We start from the raw sequence: 15,370 nt of genomic DNA on the forward strand, positions 1-15,370 counted from the left end.
TTACTGAAATTGAATGTTATTTACCATTGTAATCAAATTTTACTGCAGAATGTTATCCTACTCTACATTGAAATTAGAAAACAATAAAAAAAAAAAAAAAAAATCTACTTACCAATAAAATTGATCTTTACATACCCCGCATATTGTGATCCAATTTACCATGTTTTTCGAGTATGATATTCAAAAGCAGCTTTGGATACCATCATCAGCCCCTTGAGAGGATGAAATCCAGTCTTCTTCAAGATCACAACCTAATGCAAATCATGATGAGTTCTTTCCACAAAAAGATTTTGATAATTTTGATCTTGACTCAAATATTTAAAATCTCAATCTTAATTTCCGCAAAATATCCCACAAATTTCAACTTGCATTGCTTCTTCAAAACATTAGTTGTTCTACAATTTAAAATACATATGAACAAAACATCCATGCATTTCCAAAATCCCATTAGCATCTTTCCTTTACAATCTTCCATGAAGTTGCAAGAAAGCTATTAACAAGATAGAAGTTCAATCACTGAACAAATCAAGTTCGAGCAACATGAGCGATATTGGCCATAAAATCCCAGTAATGGACATAATTCAAGTCAATATCTCAAGCCGTTTTGTTAAGTATATGATGTATACGATCAGTAACAATCTCAGCAACAATCTCAGGAGAGAATCTACTGATCATGTCTTCCCTCGCTCTCCTTCCTCTAGCCTTAGCTTCTTCACGATCACTCATCACATGCCTTATCAGAACTTGAAGCTTATCAACAGAAGGCTCAGCCCATTTATGCCCTCTGAACGGTCCTTCAGATACTTCACTCAGAACATCCACCGACAAGGGATAGCTATTTTCCTCCGTTATGTACTCAGTGGGACCAGACCAATTCGTTGTGATCACTGGCAACGACATTGCCATGGCCTCCACAATAGGCCGGCCCCATCCTTCCCCTCTTGATGGAAGAACAAATGCATCAGCTGCGTTGTATAGTCTTGGGAGATCAACGTGAGGTATGTGGGCATCGATCACGTAAATCGGAGCCCACCCATCAACCGGTTTTACTAAATCAGAACCCTCAACAAACTCCACAATCTTGTTGCAAAAATCTCTATCGGAGTGATATGGATTTGTTAACAAATACAAAGCAACCCCATCGACGTTAGAGAATTCTTTTAAGTATGCCTGCAACAACACATCCCAACCCTTCCTATATTCCCACTTGAAAATGCTCAAGAAAACAAACTTGTTATCGGGATTTGAATTCAATGGAGTTGAGCCCAAAGCTAGAGTCCCTATAGAGGCAAGGTCTAATGGCTTATACTTGACAGGATCAAAGAAATTCACATCAACAGGTTGAACAATTTTCACAACCTTCGACGAATCAACCCCACTTTGTATGAATGTAGACACATGGAATTCAGTAGGAACCCAAACAGAATCCATTTGATTACACCGCCTTACGTGCTCAGGATTCAACCTATCAGTCTCAAACATAGTCCTACCAATTATGAATCTGTAATTTTCATAACCAGTTGGTGGGCATGGGAGTGTCTGAAACAGAGGAGGGTACCAAGCACCAGGCTCACTATGACATATCACAATGGTATTATCATCCATTTCACATTCTGTTTGGTAAAGCTCAAGAGCCAATTTTTTCATCTCCTGAGGCAAACCCTCCCAAAACTCAAGAATTTCAAGATCACCATGTTGATGAATACTCATTCTAAAGCTAGGGCTTTTCTTGTTTTCATGTAAAGCTAAGATATAAGACCAAGCTTCTGAGCTATACCCACCACCTGAAAGAAAAGGGGCCATCCATAGCACACAATAAGGGGGTTTGGAAATAGGGTTTGGTTGTGGGTTTTGTTTGGTTGTCGGGTTTGAGTGAAGAAACCCTAGAAGCTTATGAAAATGGGAAGACTCTGGTGAGAGAGTTGCATTCAGAAATTGAATCTTGTAGTAGTCTGTGTAGGTGAAACTGAATAAGATTGCTAGAAGTAGAACTAGTATTGACAATAAATCGAAGCAACTGAATTTGAAGAACAAGGGGCGAGTTTGAGTGGGTTGTGGTGAGTGATGGGGTTCTTGATTTTCTTGGGAATCCATAAGAATGGGGGAGTAAAGAAATTACAGATTCAATACAGAAAGAGAAAATTCTAACAATTTGGTAAGTAAAGAGTAGAATATGAGAGAGGGAGAGAGTACCAAAACCTGGGACTTTGTAGCTGGACGACAGGGACAAGCAGAAACCCTTGGAACTAAACCATTGACCTGCGCTAAGGAAATATATTTCGGTCTTGTTTGGTTTAACTCAAAATATAGTTTTTGAAAAAAAATTCAAAATTTTATTTGATTGAAAATTTAAAAAAAAAAGAAAATTTAAATTCACTTTTTCTTTTCTATACATTAATTAATCATTTTTTTTTCTCTCATCTCTCTTTCTCAATCACTTTTTTCTTACACGCATTTACTCAACTATAACAAAATATCAAATCTTCTCAAACTCCCATACTCCAAAATTATTTCCAAAATATATAACTAAACAAACCAAAAAAAATTTTAAACTCTTTCTTCCAGATTTTTTTTAAAAATTTATCTCCCAGAACCAAACCAAACACACCCTTTATTTTTATTTCATCTCTCTCAAAATATTAGTCCCATTTAAAAAACATATATTTTAATATAATTATTATACTTTAAAATATTAGTATATTTACAAAATTACTCTGTGACTTGTTTTTAAAAATATTAATGATCATAATTAATAAATTTAAACGAAGAATAAAATAAAAAATTCATATTATTTTAATTCTTAAAAAATATATTTTTTAAGTAAATTATATATATATATATCGGATATTTGTTTATAATACCAGTTTAGTTCTCGGAATTATATACTTTCCTTTTAAAGTTTCTAATTGTATAACAAATAACTCCGTTTATTAACCAATCAACTTTTTATAATGATCTCATAAATATATTTTAATTAATAATTGACATAATTTTATTATTGTATAGAAAAATAGTTAAAAATTTTATTTTTTTAGTAATTCTATTAAATAAAAAATTCTGACAATGAGTATTTATAATTTTAAAAACCACACAAAATAATCCATATTTTAAATAAATTTCAAAAAGTATATTTACAATTTACTTTTTTTTTATAAATAAATTATACAAAACCCTAACTTTTGTAGTTTTTATTTTTATTTTTACAATGCGTGTCAATTACTTGAGGTCGGTGGTGAATGTAGAATGAGCACACTGAAATTAGATGTAAAGTGTAGGATTAGATTATTTAAATTGAAATAATACAGATTAAAAATACAATTTGAATTGAAAAATATAATTTACTCATTTGGTTTATAAAAAAATGTTATTTATCATTGAATTTACTTCATTATTTTATTTTTGAAAATTCAAAATAACGCAATCATTTGACATAATGTTGCATAAACAAACAAACAAACAAACAAACAAAAAAGATGAAAAATTATAATGACATATTTCCAAAAAAACATAAGGTTATTGTCATGTCAAAATGCATTGTCTTCCGCAATAGACTTAATTAGTAATGAGATAATTACACTCTGGTGAAATTTTAAATTTTTTTTATATTCATAAAAAAATTATAATATTAATTATTAACATAAATTATACGGACAACCCCTTAAAGTTTTTGTTTAATATAGATCTCCTCTCATATTTAAAAAATTACACTTATTCCTTGTCAGATTAAAATAACATATTTGTTCCTTAACTTTTATACATATAAAATAATAAAATAATATAAATATTTTATTCATGTCATTTCAAGGGAAATAACAATCATCTACTTTGGTTTAACTCACACAAAAAATGAGTCTTTTTATTTTTTGTATTTTTTAATTTTTACTGAATTTGTTTTAATATTTTAAGTAATTTTTTATATTTTTTTAGATACATCTAATCTGAATATACTTAAGAAATATAATATTTTATATTTTTTTAAATTCACCAAATACAAAAAATAAAAAATACAAAATACAAAAAAATTAATATATTATCTTATTTTGTTGTATTCAATAATTTTTTTTAAAAAATTTTTTTGTACAAATTTTAAACTTTTTAAATATATGTAGATTAAATTAATCTAATCTAGATATAATGGTAGAAATAAAAGTAAAAAACTATATTTATATATAAAAATTTATATAAAAAATATCATAAAAATATTATAATAGTGATATTGTTTTACATATAAATTATGTTTATGGGTGTTTTGTTTTAGAGTATTGTTAGAGACCCCAAGCATTTTATCAATTTTTTTAGGGTGATTCTACTTACACCACTATTTAATATCATTATACTGTCCATCTCATTATACCACTAAAAAAAATGTAATTCTCATTACACCCCCAATACATTACCAAAACTAACTCTAAATTAACTATTTCATCTCTTTACACCACTAATTTTAGTAATACGGTGCTAAACAATTTACATTATTCCGGTGTTATACTGCCGGAAAAAATAGATCTCTCTAGCATTTTGTTGCTATACATTTACAAAGATACTTTCTTCCAAACAATGATTTTTTAATTGTGGTGGGCCTGTTCAGTAATACAACGCTAATTAATTTGTATTACTCTACTATTATGTTACCGGACAATATTTTTTCCCTAACATTATGTTGCCGTCCAATTAGATGATAACAAGAAATTAATTTGGGCCACTTGTGAAGTACATGTTCAATGATACCTTGTTATACAAATGAGATTATTCTAATGTTATGTTACCAAACTACAATAGAGTTGTCTATGCCCCTGTCGCTATACATTTAAAAAGATTTCTTTTTCCTTGAAGCATTCATAAAAAAATTCATAAATCAAACACGCATCCATAAAATCATACATAAAAAGTATCCATAAAATTATTCATAAAAACATAAAATGTACAAATATTCATAAAGTATTCATAAAATCTGTCATTGTTTGCATCCATCAATCAAACATATTATCAAAATTCTTCTTGGTAATTTTTTTCCCCCTTAATAGAAACATACATTCACAATTTTTAGAATTTGTCAACCTCAATCGTTCCGCCTTGATCTTCCTGTTATCACTATAGTAACCACTTCTTTTACAAGCAAGTGTAAATCTTGATTTTCTGTTATTACCTGCTGCATCTGATATCTTTATGACAATGACAAATCCAATCTTCTTCTCCACGTCAGAAGCCCATTTAATTAATGCTTCACAACTACTATAAAACTAAAGATAATAAATACATTTATACATCAAATTATTAATAAATCTCAATACAAATTAAAAATAAGAAAAAATCGTATTCATAAAAAAAACTTAACAAATCTCGTCTGTAATGAATTCATGATTAGAGTCTACTAATATTGCAGTATCTACATTGTTGCAAAGAGTATAAGTATAATCCTTCCAGGTAAAAAAATGAAACTAAAAATACATGATAATGAGAAGCCGAACAAATTTTAAAAAAGTCAGTTTGGGATTACCTGAAATGTATCTTTTATTTGGCAATTGGTTACCAAACTTATATTTTTTGTTCAACAATATGATGCCGGACTATTTTATTTTGTTCGATTTCGAACCATCGAATAAAAGTCGAACACCAGTCCAGAAAAACGAAACAAAAACCTACCAAATAAATAAAAAAACTCACAATTTCACTTTTTTTATGGTTCTTCACCACTGTTTCTTCATCCATTACTTTCTTTACTAATTAAAATACTATGATTCTTACTTTTTGAAAAGAGATGAGTAAGAGAAAAGAAAAATTAAGAAAGGAAAAAGAGGAGTAGGGATTGAAGACCAAGGGGGGAAGGAGATAACAAAATATATTTAATTTAGTGTTTTGTCCTCAAAGGTAATTTCACACATGGATAAAATTAAGGGGGAAAAAAAACTCATATGAAGGGTATGAAGAGATAAAATAGTGGTGTAAGTAGAATCACCCATTTTTTTAATTAAATGTTTCACATGGGTGTGAGACCCACATGGGGTGAGTTCCACACCCATGTGAGACATTTGATAGAAAATTTGGTAGAACTTTTAGGACATCTAGCATTTTTCTTTGTTTAAAGTAAAATGTCACTATTAAATTATATCATTGTGCTTGAAAATTCTATATAAAATTTATATTTATATATCATCACTCAATATGTTCAAGTATAAATGAATGATGGAAAATTATAAAATGTAGTTATGATTATAAGAAGAAGAAATGTTAAGAAAAAAAGTATAAGATGGTTATTTAGAAAATTTTAAGGTATGACATTAGTAATTCATAGGGTAATTTGTAATGAGATTACAAATCTCAGGAAAAATAATGTAATTTTTCAAATGTGAAGTGATTTGTATTAAATAGAAATCTTAAGAGATCTCACTATAATTTAATTATTAATATTTATAATTTTTTTTATTAATTTGTAATTATTTGTTTTTAAAATTTAACTGTTGATATTTTCCATCAATAATTAATAATTTTTTTAATTTGTAAAAAAAAAAAAAAAAGACAAAAAAAAAAAAAAAAAAAATAGGAGGTGCCTTCCCTTCCCTGAGTGAGGACCGCCTTCCCACAACGGTCATATCTGCAAACCCTATATACGTACTACTCTTCTTCGCTTGGCATTGCTCTGATTAATCGTCCAGATCTCAAAACTCAAAACCCCAATTTCGAATCAACAAATATGAAGAGAGTCTTCGGTGTTACGAAAGACAAACAACCCTCTCCTTCCATTCATGACGCCTCTGATAGGGTCACTTCTCTCTCTCTCTCTCTATATATATATATATATATGTATAAATTGTTGTTGTTTGAACTGGGTCGCTATTCTTTTGACTAGAATTTTGTTCAGTTTCTCGATATCGACTCTGTGTGTATTTAGAATTATTGATCAAAATTAGGGTTTGTATGTGATTCTCAGTACACTTTTTGGTACATTCATTCAACAATTTTAGACATGGGGATGCTTGTGTTTGAAACTAGATTTTAGATTCTACATTTGTTTTAATTACAAAGTTATGTGCTCTGTTAGAATCCCAGGTTCTAGTTATTGAAGATTTGTATTTTAACCTTTGTTATTGAAGATAATTCTCTATGGTTCTTCAAAGTAAATGGATGCGGTTATATTTGCTTTGGTTTAGAACACTAGAGAAAAAGAAGAGAAAAGAATGGAGGAGATGAAAAAGAGGGTCACAGCCCTAACACAAACGATCATAGCCTTCAATACTCAATAATAGCCATCGATTAATCTCAACTTTATTTTAATGAGCACAGAAGTCTCATTGAATGGGAATTGACACATTTGCCTATGTGGTTTACTGTCTTAGCCACGTTTGGAAAAAGTACACTAAGGCCATGTTTGTTTGGGTGGACTGGATTAGCATTCCCATGACTAATAGTCTTAGGATTACAAATCCGTTGGATTATGTATCCTATCTTAACTAATAGTCAAGTTTAAAATAATTAGTTCATACTTCAATTGTTTAACCAAACATTGGATTAATAATTTTATTGGACTATTAGTCCAATCCCAAGCTCATGTCCACCCAAACAAACATGGCCTAAGGGCTTTTTTTATTTGTTATATATTAGCCACATTTGGAAAATAAACTAAGGGTCACGTTTAGAAAAAGTATACTAAGTGCTTTTTTATTTGTTCTGTATAAGCCACATTTGGAAAATACACTAGCCACGTTTCACGTTAGGAAAAAGTACACTAAGACCTTTTTTATTTGTTCTGTATTAGCCACGTTTGGAAAATACACCAGCCACATTTAGAAGGGTCACGTTTGGAAAAAGTACACTACGGGCTTTTTTATTTGTTCTATATTAGCCATGTTTGGAAAATAAACTAAGGGCTTTATTAGCCACGTTTGGAAAATGTAACACATTCGAAACCCCCCCTCCCCCCCCAAAAAAGAAAAATTAAAAATAATGAGCCCAACAATCAATAAGGGCGAAAATGTCTTAACATGACACAATAATATATTAAATAGGATCTCATAGAAAATGTTTCCAAATGAACCGGACCTACGGTGTCTATAAAAAATAAAAAAAGGACTACATGGTATATACTACAAATTTCTAAAGAGATTTTCAAGTAATTTTCCCATTAGACTATACATAAACTTAATTAAAAATCTCCACGCGCACATGATCCACGTCAAAACTATTTTACTCTTTGTGTAGAGATTTTTTATTTATTAAAGATAATAGTTTATATTTTCTTTTTCCAGTAGGTATTTTCTTATATTATTTCCGGTTTGGGAATTCACTCATAGGATTCATGTTACTCCCGTTTCATTTTGTTGGTCTTATTATTTATTCCATTTTGGGGGATGTCCCAAAATGATAGTCCCATTCGAGGTTTTAAAAGGCAGTGTTACGTAACGGTTGCGGTGGTAAGCACTACCTATTATGTGATGGAAATTCACATGTGTAACGGCCGTTTTAGTGTTACTTAACGACCGTAGCGGTATTGTAACGGCCATAACGGCCCATTCTGAATAGTTTTCTTTCCAAAGAAAAAAAAAATGATTAATTACCTAAAAGTCCTATCTACATATTTAGTAGTAGCTTAAGTCCTATCTAAAAGTTTTTGAACCAATAAGTCCTATTTATAGATAAGAAGACATTTTTGCCTTTCAATCCAAATAGTTATATATATATATAACAAAATTGGCGTTATTTACTAAAAACAAAATCAAATTAGTTATGGGAAGTGGATGAAGATACAATTTCGAAGTATCTTGAAGGATTTCTCGATTTGATTCGTTGTTATACATACATTGATTTCGGCGTTTGACAGATTTGTGTTTGAGACTTTTTGAGTTGAAATCTGTTTCAAGGTTCAGAATAGAACATATTAAATCGACTAAAGAGATGGGCCTGAAGATTTGGTTTGTAGGTAAGAACTGAGACATTCTCAGTTCCAAAACTGAGAATGTTCTCAATTTAAAACTGAGAATGATTTCAGTTTGCAAAAATATCCAGTAAAATTGAGAAAATTTTCAATTTTTTTTAGTGTTAAAACTAAGAATATTATCATTTTTTCCCCCTTCATAAAATGATAATATTTTCAATTTTAAAACTATAAAAAAGTGAGAAATTTCTCAGTTTTGCACAACCATTGAAAATCACACGGTGAGAATGAATTACTCATATCAGGGAAGAAGTGGTTAGCAGCGTCGGCGATGTCAACGTGGTCAAGGCTGGTGCTGGAGCCGACGATGCATTGGACGGGGGGGAAGCGACCGAGAGTGTTGGAGGTGAAAGAGAAGGGACCGAGGCAGAGGAGGAGCCGTACGGATGAGACTAGAGACTGGGTCTGTGGAAAGGAGAAGGAGGGGTAATACGACGTTGATCATCATGATCGCTACTCCGATTATGTAGCGAAGAGGGCTCGATGGTTCAACCTCTATCACCCTTCTGAATTGAAAACACATACCCAATCACATACCCAATCACAAACATGTATGCGATTTAACCCTAGACTCCTCCCATTGATCAAACAAGATCTACATCCAAATTCACAGAGAGAGAGAGAGAGAGGCATCGTTGGTGTTACAGCAAGAAAGAGAGATGATGAAATTCCAGTGCTAGTGTGGCTTCTTGTTGGGGAGTGGGTGTAAAAGTATAAGAGAGAGAGAATGAAGACAACAACGATGTTTGACAGCGATAGAGGAGGTCTTGGAAGGATAAATTGGTCTATTAAAAATTAATGGGATTTGAAGGAGCAAATAATTTTATCTAGGACTTAATGGATTATAAGTTCACAACATAGAACTTATATGTAAATGCCCCCCCCCCCCCAAAAAAAAAAAAAACTTACAAAAAAGAACGAATACTCAGGTAATCCAAACCTAAAGAAAAAAACCTTATATGAATTTTTTATTTTATTTTATAATTTTTATTTCATTACATTGGCATGTAAAATAAAAAATATATAAATAGTGGTTGTATTTATTTTTATAATCATTTCATTTAATATTTAATTATAAATATTTTTTATTTTGTTACTATAATGTGTTGTCTAAAAATGTCTTTAAAAAAGAATCAGTAGCTCAAAAATAATTTTTACTTATGACACAATTTTTATTTTTATAATCATTTCATTTATTACTTAATAGTAAATAATTTTATTTAGTTAGCTGTAAATTGTTGTCTAAAATATTGTCTTTTTAAAAAAAAAAAAAATCATTAACTCAAATTCTTTTTTTATTTATGGCGCAATTTTTTTTATAATCATTTCATTTAATAATTGTAAATTTTTTTTATTTAGTTAGTTCAGGGTATCGGTCAAAAATAATTTTATAGACATTTGAAATCAATTATTTTTAAAGTCATTAACTATTAAAATAAAATGTAAAAAGTTCCTTTTATAGTGATTTAAAAATATGAAATATATTGGATCATACTTAAAAATTAACAAAAATTAATCAAAATCTATTTTAAACCCTTACAAATGTGATTTTGAAAACAAAATATGCGTATCAGTAAATTTTTTTTAAATTGTTAGAAAAATTAAAAAATTCACAGTTTCGGTTACTGCAACTGTTATGTTATTCTTTTACGCCCCGCCATCGCAACCGTTGCGACGACCGCAACCGCTTTTCAAAACATTGGTCCCATTTGAAAAGTCAAAGTAAAAAACATTTGATTTTTCAAAGCTATTCCTTTTGAGTAACTATAAATATATTAAAATTTTGAAAAGATAGGGGCATTAGTGGAAAAATATTTTAAAAGAGGGCTGCTAAATGCCCTTACCTTTTTCCTTTGGACCCCTATCTCTTCTATTTTTTTTGTTACAATTTTGTCCCAATATCAAATTTTAGTTTTAACCCCATCTCTATCCTGCCAACCCCAACCCCAAGCCTATCCCCAACCTGACCCCCACCTCCAGCCCACCTCCACCTATACTCTACTCTGGCCGGCAGCCTCCCAGCACCACCAACCTGCAGCACCGTCACGACCACCACCACCTCCGTAGCCCTTCACCGCCACTACTAAGAGATAGAGAAAGAGTCACCACCACTACAACTGCCCAACCCATTGCCTCTTGCTCCTCACTTTCTCCTTCTCCCCATCGCGACCCAGACTGCCTAAAGCAACTATTGCAAACCCCCATCACAAACCCAGTCTTTTTCTTCTTCTCAGTGCAAAACCAATCCGTAGCCGTTACGTCGTCATCGCCAGTCGTCGTGTCGCCTTCACCACCATCATCACCATCGCCATCGCCTCTCTTTCTCTATCGTTTGATCTGCGCCTCACTCTCTATGAAAACCCTAGGTCTAGGGTTAGGGTTTGGTGAAAATGGCCAGAGATGAGGGGGGGAGGAGGATCGACAGTGAGGAGAATCGAACAATGAGAAGGAGGAGCTAACGGGAGGAGGTGGTTGATGGAGTTGGCCACCGGAGATTGAGCGATGGTTGCTGGAGTTGGTGGGGATGGGATTAGGGTTAGGGGCTAGGGTTTGGGTTTGGGATTAGGGGTATGGTTGGTATTAAGGGGGTGGGGGTTCAAAGAAGTGGGAGGGCCAAAGTAAAAAGGTGGGGACAAATAGCAGCCCTTATTTTAAAATTTAAAACTTGTAATCCCCAAAAAGGAACAACAAATTGGGATGGGGAAGGGAGTATGATTATTTGTTTTGTGTAACCTTTGAGTTTTTGTACAACTTGTGGTTGGCCTTATGAAAGATCTATAGCTTTAACTGTTTGTGAATGGTATTTTTCCTCGGTCACTCTTATGTCTCTTGGAGATCTGATTTCTCACTGTTTTTGTAATCCCATTAGAGACCTAAAATATGTTTTAGTTAATTTATTTATTTATTCCAGATCAACAAAAGAAGTGAAACAGTTGATGAGAAGATCAAAAAACTCGATGCTGAACTTGCTAGATATGAGGAACAGATCAAGAAAACTCGACCTGGTCCGGCTCAAGAAGCTGTCAAAGCTTGAGCCATGAGGGTTCTCAAGCAAAAAAGAACGTAGGTTATCTGCTTTGTGTATTTTTTTAAAACCCTGATATACTAACAAATCATGGTATGCTAACTATGTTCTTTAGTCTTATACAGTAGCATCACTTGTACTAAATACCATTAATGGACAGGTTGTAATCTGTATTTTCAGATCAAGTTAGATCTGAGTTGGTTGTATTAGATTGGATTTGATAAGACCCATTAAAGAAAGTTGGTTAGGACACAGTTTGCATTGAACAGATTTGGTTTAGGTTGACCAAGCAAAAGAAGAAACTGGGAAGAAATGTACCAATCTGTGGGGTATCAGCATGGAGAAGTGGGAAATATAGTGTGCATAGTTTGGAAAGTGTGTGCGCTTAGTATTCAGATGAGAGAGTGAAAGAATCAACCAATATGTGGTTTTGCTGTGTGATTTTTTTTAATGGGAAGAATATGGTTTTTATTTGTTTGAGCTTAAAATTTTGTTAACTGTTAAAATTAAAACATCAAGTTAGGTGTATAGAAATTGTAAATTTTAGGCTAAATTTTAATCATCAAAATTGGAATTGATATATTATCTTTGGCAACATGTTTTGCAACCTATGGACAGGTATGAAGGATGTTAAAATTGATGTATTATTGATTGATATATGTTATTTTTTACAAATGGTGAGGGGCTCCTTATATAGGAGATGTAGTGGAGTAGGTGGTAGTGGTAGGTGTGTAGTAGGTGGTAGTAGGTGGTGGTAGGTGTAGTAGGTGGAGTAAGTGATGGTAGGTTTTAACAGCCCCCCGCAAACTCAAGGGGGATAGGAACTAACCAACTTGAGTTTGGAGAGAGTAACAAAACAAGAAAATAATCTGAAAAATAAAAAATGGATAGGAGACACTGTATGATCGTGTCAAACCGTTGTAGAAGACTGTATGGTTATGGCAGACTGATGTAGAAGACAGTTTATGGGGTCATGTCGGACCGTTGTAGCAGACAATGTTGTGACAGTTGTTGTGACAGTTTACGGAGTCTTGTTGGACCCTTGTAGAAACTAACCGGAATCAATGTCGGGACAGTTTACAGAGTCTTGTCGGACCAATGAAGGAGCTAACCGGAATCAATGTCGGGACAGTTTACAGAGTCTTGTCGGACCCTCAAAAAGTCGCACCCTCAAAAGGCGTGCCCAATCTTTCAAAAGGCGTGCCATCAAAAGGCGTGCCCAATCCATAAAAAGGCGTGCCATCAAAAGGCGAGCCCAAGTCATAAAAAGATGTGCCGGACATGATGGCGAGGCGCGTCACCACATTGGCTTGCGCGCCCGTTTTGTCGTCTGGCGTCAAGTGGCGCGCGATGCGCGGATCGGCCCTGGCTATTTAAACCAAGGTTGAGGCGGAGGCTGTGCAAACCAGTCTGAAACCGCTGAACATTTTCATTCTGAAATATCTGAATATTTGCATTCTGAAACATCTGAACAATGGCCTCTTCTTCCCGTTCAGCTACCCAGAATATGGCCTCTTCGTCCCGTGGTATACTCACTCTCTTTCCCGACCTCAACGAGTCAACAAGAGAGATAACCAGTGCGGTGGCCAGTGAACCTCAACCAAACACCTCTGGTTTTGCTCCGTTGAACTTTCCGATGCGGTCTGTGGAGCAAAAAATGGCGGTGCAAACTGATATTGAGGCCAATCAGTATACTTTGAAGTCATGCGTGGAAACCATGACTGCGGTCACAAACTTGTCGCACCGGCTGCAGAGTAGGACAAATGAGGTGCAGCAGTTAAACGCCCAACTGGCTCTGCTCCAGCGCATGTATAAGGATGCGCGAGCAGAGATAAGTGTGCTAAAGGCAGAAAACAAGGAGCTGAAACGGAAGGCCACCGTTATGTTCCGATTTGGAGGGCCGCCATATGCTGTAGTGGAGGAGCAGGGAGGAGGCAACTTGCTTGGTGGTCTAGGAAGCATGGAGGCTGGGCAGTCACGGGACAATCAAGAGAAAAGCAAGAAGAAGAGACCCGCAGCAGAGTAGAGAAGAAAAATCCCACTGTGGGTGCGGTTGTTTTGTTTTTTGCTTGTTTGTTTGTTTGTTTTTTTTTTTTTTTTTTGATGTAAAAATGGTGATCGGGGTGAGTCCCGATATGAATAAAATGAGTTTGGTGTGCATGATGAATGTTGTTTTTTTTTTTTTTTTTTTTTTTTGAAAAAGTAAGGGAATCGAATAATAAAAAAAATATGGAGATAGTGATGAAATGATAAGCATGGTGATGATGAATATATAATAATGAATAAAAATAGAGCACCAATTAAGTTTTATAATAAAAAATAAAATTTGGGCGGTGAATGGGTGTGATTAAAAAAGAAAAGTGAATTGGGTGTGCCCCTTTCTCTCTCTCTCTCTCCACGCGTAACCCACATTTTTTGCCTCTCTTTCTGTATCAGCTTCACTTTGATCTTATTCTCTCTTACGGAAAAATGGTGAAGGAAACAGAGTACTAAAATTTGGGCGACAAAGAAGGCTCGGACCAAGCCAGCATCAACCAGGAGTGGGTCCCAAGGACGAGCCGCAGAAGCCGACCAGAGTGGACCTCGCGGATGTGGACGGTGAATCGGAGGAACTTGATAGGCCAGTAGATTAGAGCGGCAGTGACCATGAGACCCGGGTAGAGAGTGCCACCGATGATGCGACCTAGAGGGTACCAGCTCTCGGAATCGAACCAGTTCCAGAACTCGTAAAAGCCCGTCTCGGTCAGGAACAGAGTGGTCCTGTAATTGAAGTAGGGATCGAACTCGTGGATCATGCTCTCGTAGCGGAGGACGCTGAAGAGACGACTGATGAAGGCGAGGACGTAGACGAGGCCGAGGATTGTGACTCGGATCAGGAGAGCCTGCTGAGAGTACGGCTTTGAGGTCAGGAGGGAATGTACCGTGGAGGTCTAGGCCTTCGAGAACGAGTCGTGAGACTCGGTTTTGGTGACACGAGACGCCATACCAAGAGCAAGGATCTGTGGATTGGTTCCATGTGTTGAGCTTGTTGAATGGGTCTAAAGCTCCTTTGAACTCTATTAATGGCTCTATGTCTGGGTTTGAAGCTTTGAGGAGAGAGAAATTGAGGAGTATGAGAAAGAGAAGAAAATATGGCTTCGTCATTGTTGGTCAGAAACCAGGGAGGGAGGATTTGGGCAATGATAGGAAGGTATGTGTAGAAAATAAGCGGAATAGGTTGAGGTCCGGCGGGCGGCCAAGGCGAGGCTGCCACCCGCCGGTGAAGCGGAATTACTAGGTTCTCAACCTTGCTCTGATACCATGTTAAAATTGATGTATTATTGATTGATATATGTTATTTTTTACAAATGGTGAGGGGCTCCTTATATAGGAGATGTAGTGGAGTAGGTGGTAGTAGGTGGTAGTGGTAGGTGTGT

The 15,370-nt window shown here is 34.3% G+C and overlaps 1 protein-coding gene and 1 long non-coding RNA gene across 2 annotated transcripts; both read right to left on the reverse strand.

Moving 5' to 3' along the window:
• Positions 1-2,274, reverse strand: LOC145801922 (uncharacterized). The gene is made up of 2 exons (XR_014343794.1): positions 2,200-2,274; positions 1-251 (listed from the first exon to the last, which is right to left on the reverse strand). It is a non-coding gene; the product is annotated as an uncharacterized LOC145801922 (long non-coding RNA).
• LOC145801919 (uncharacterized) lies at positions 350-2,281 on the reverse strand. Its single transcript, XM_082893793.1, has one exon. The coding sequence runs from the start codon at positions 2,092-2,094 to the stop codon at positions 595-597; it is 1,500 nt and encodes a 499-aa protein (XP_082749919.1). The 5' UTR covers positions 2,095-2,281; the 3' UTR covers positions 350-594.
• Between the last annotated feature and the right edge of the window lie 13,089 nt (positions 2,282-15,370).

Source organism: Camellia sinensis, chromosome 11, assembly GCF_055761805.1.
Source record: "Camellia sinensis isolate YWXY chromosome 11, ASM5576180v1, whole genome shotgun sequence".
In the NCBI taxonomy this organism is placed as follows: Eukaryota; Viridiplantae; Streptophyta; class Magnoliopsida; order Ericales; family Theaceae; genus Camellia; species Camellia sinensis.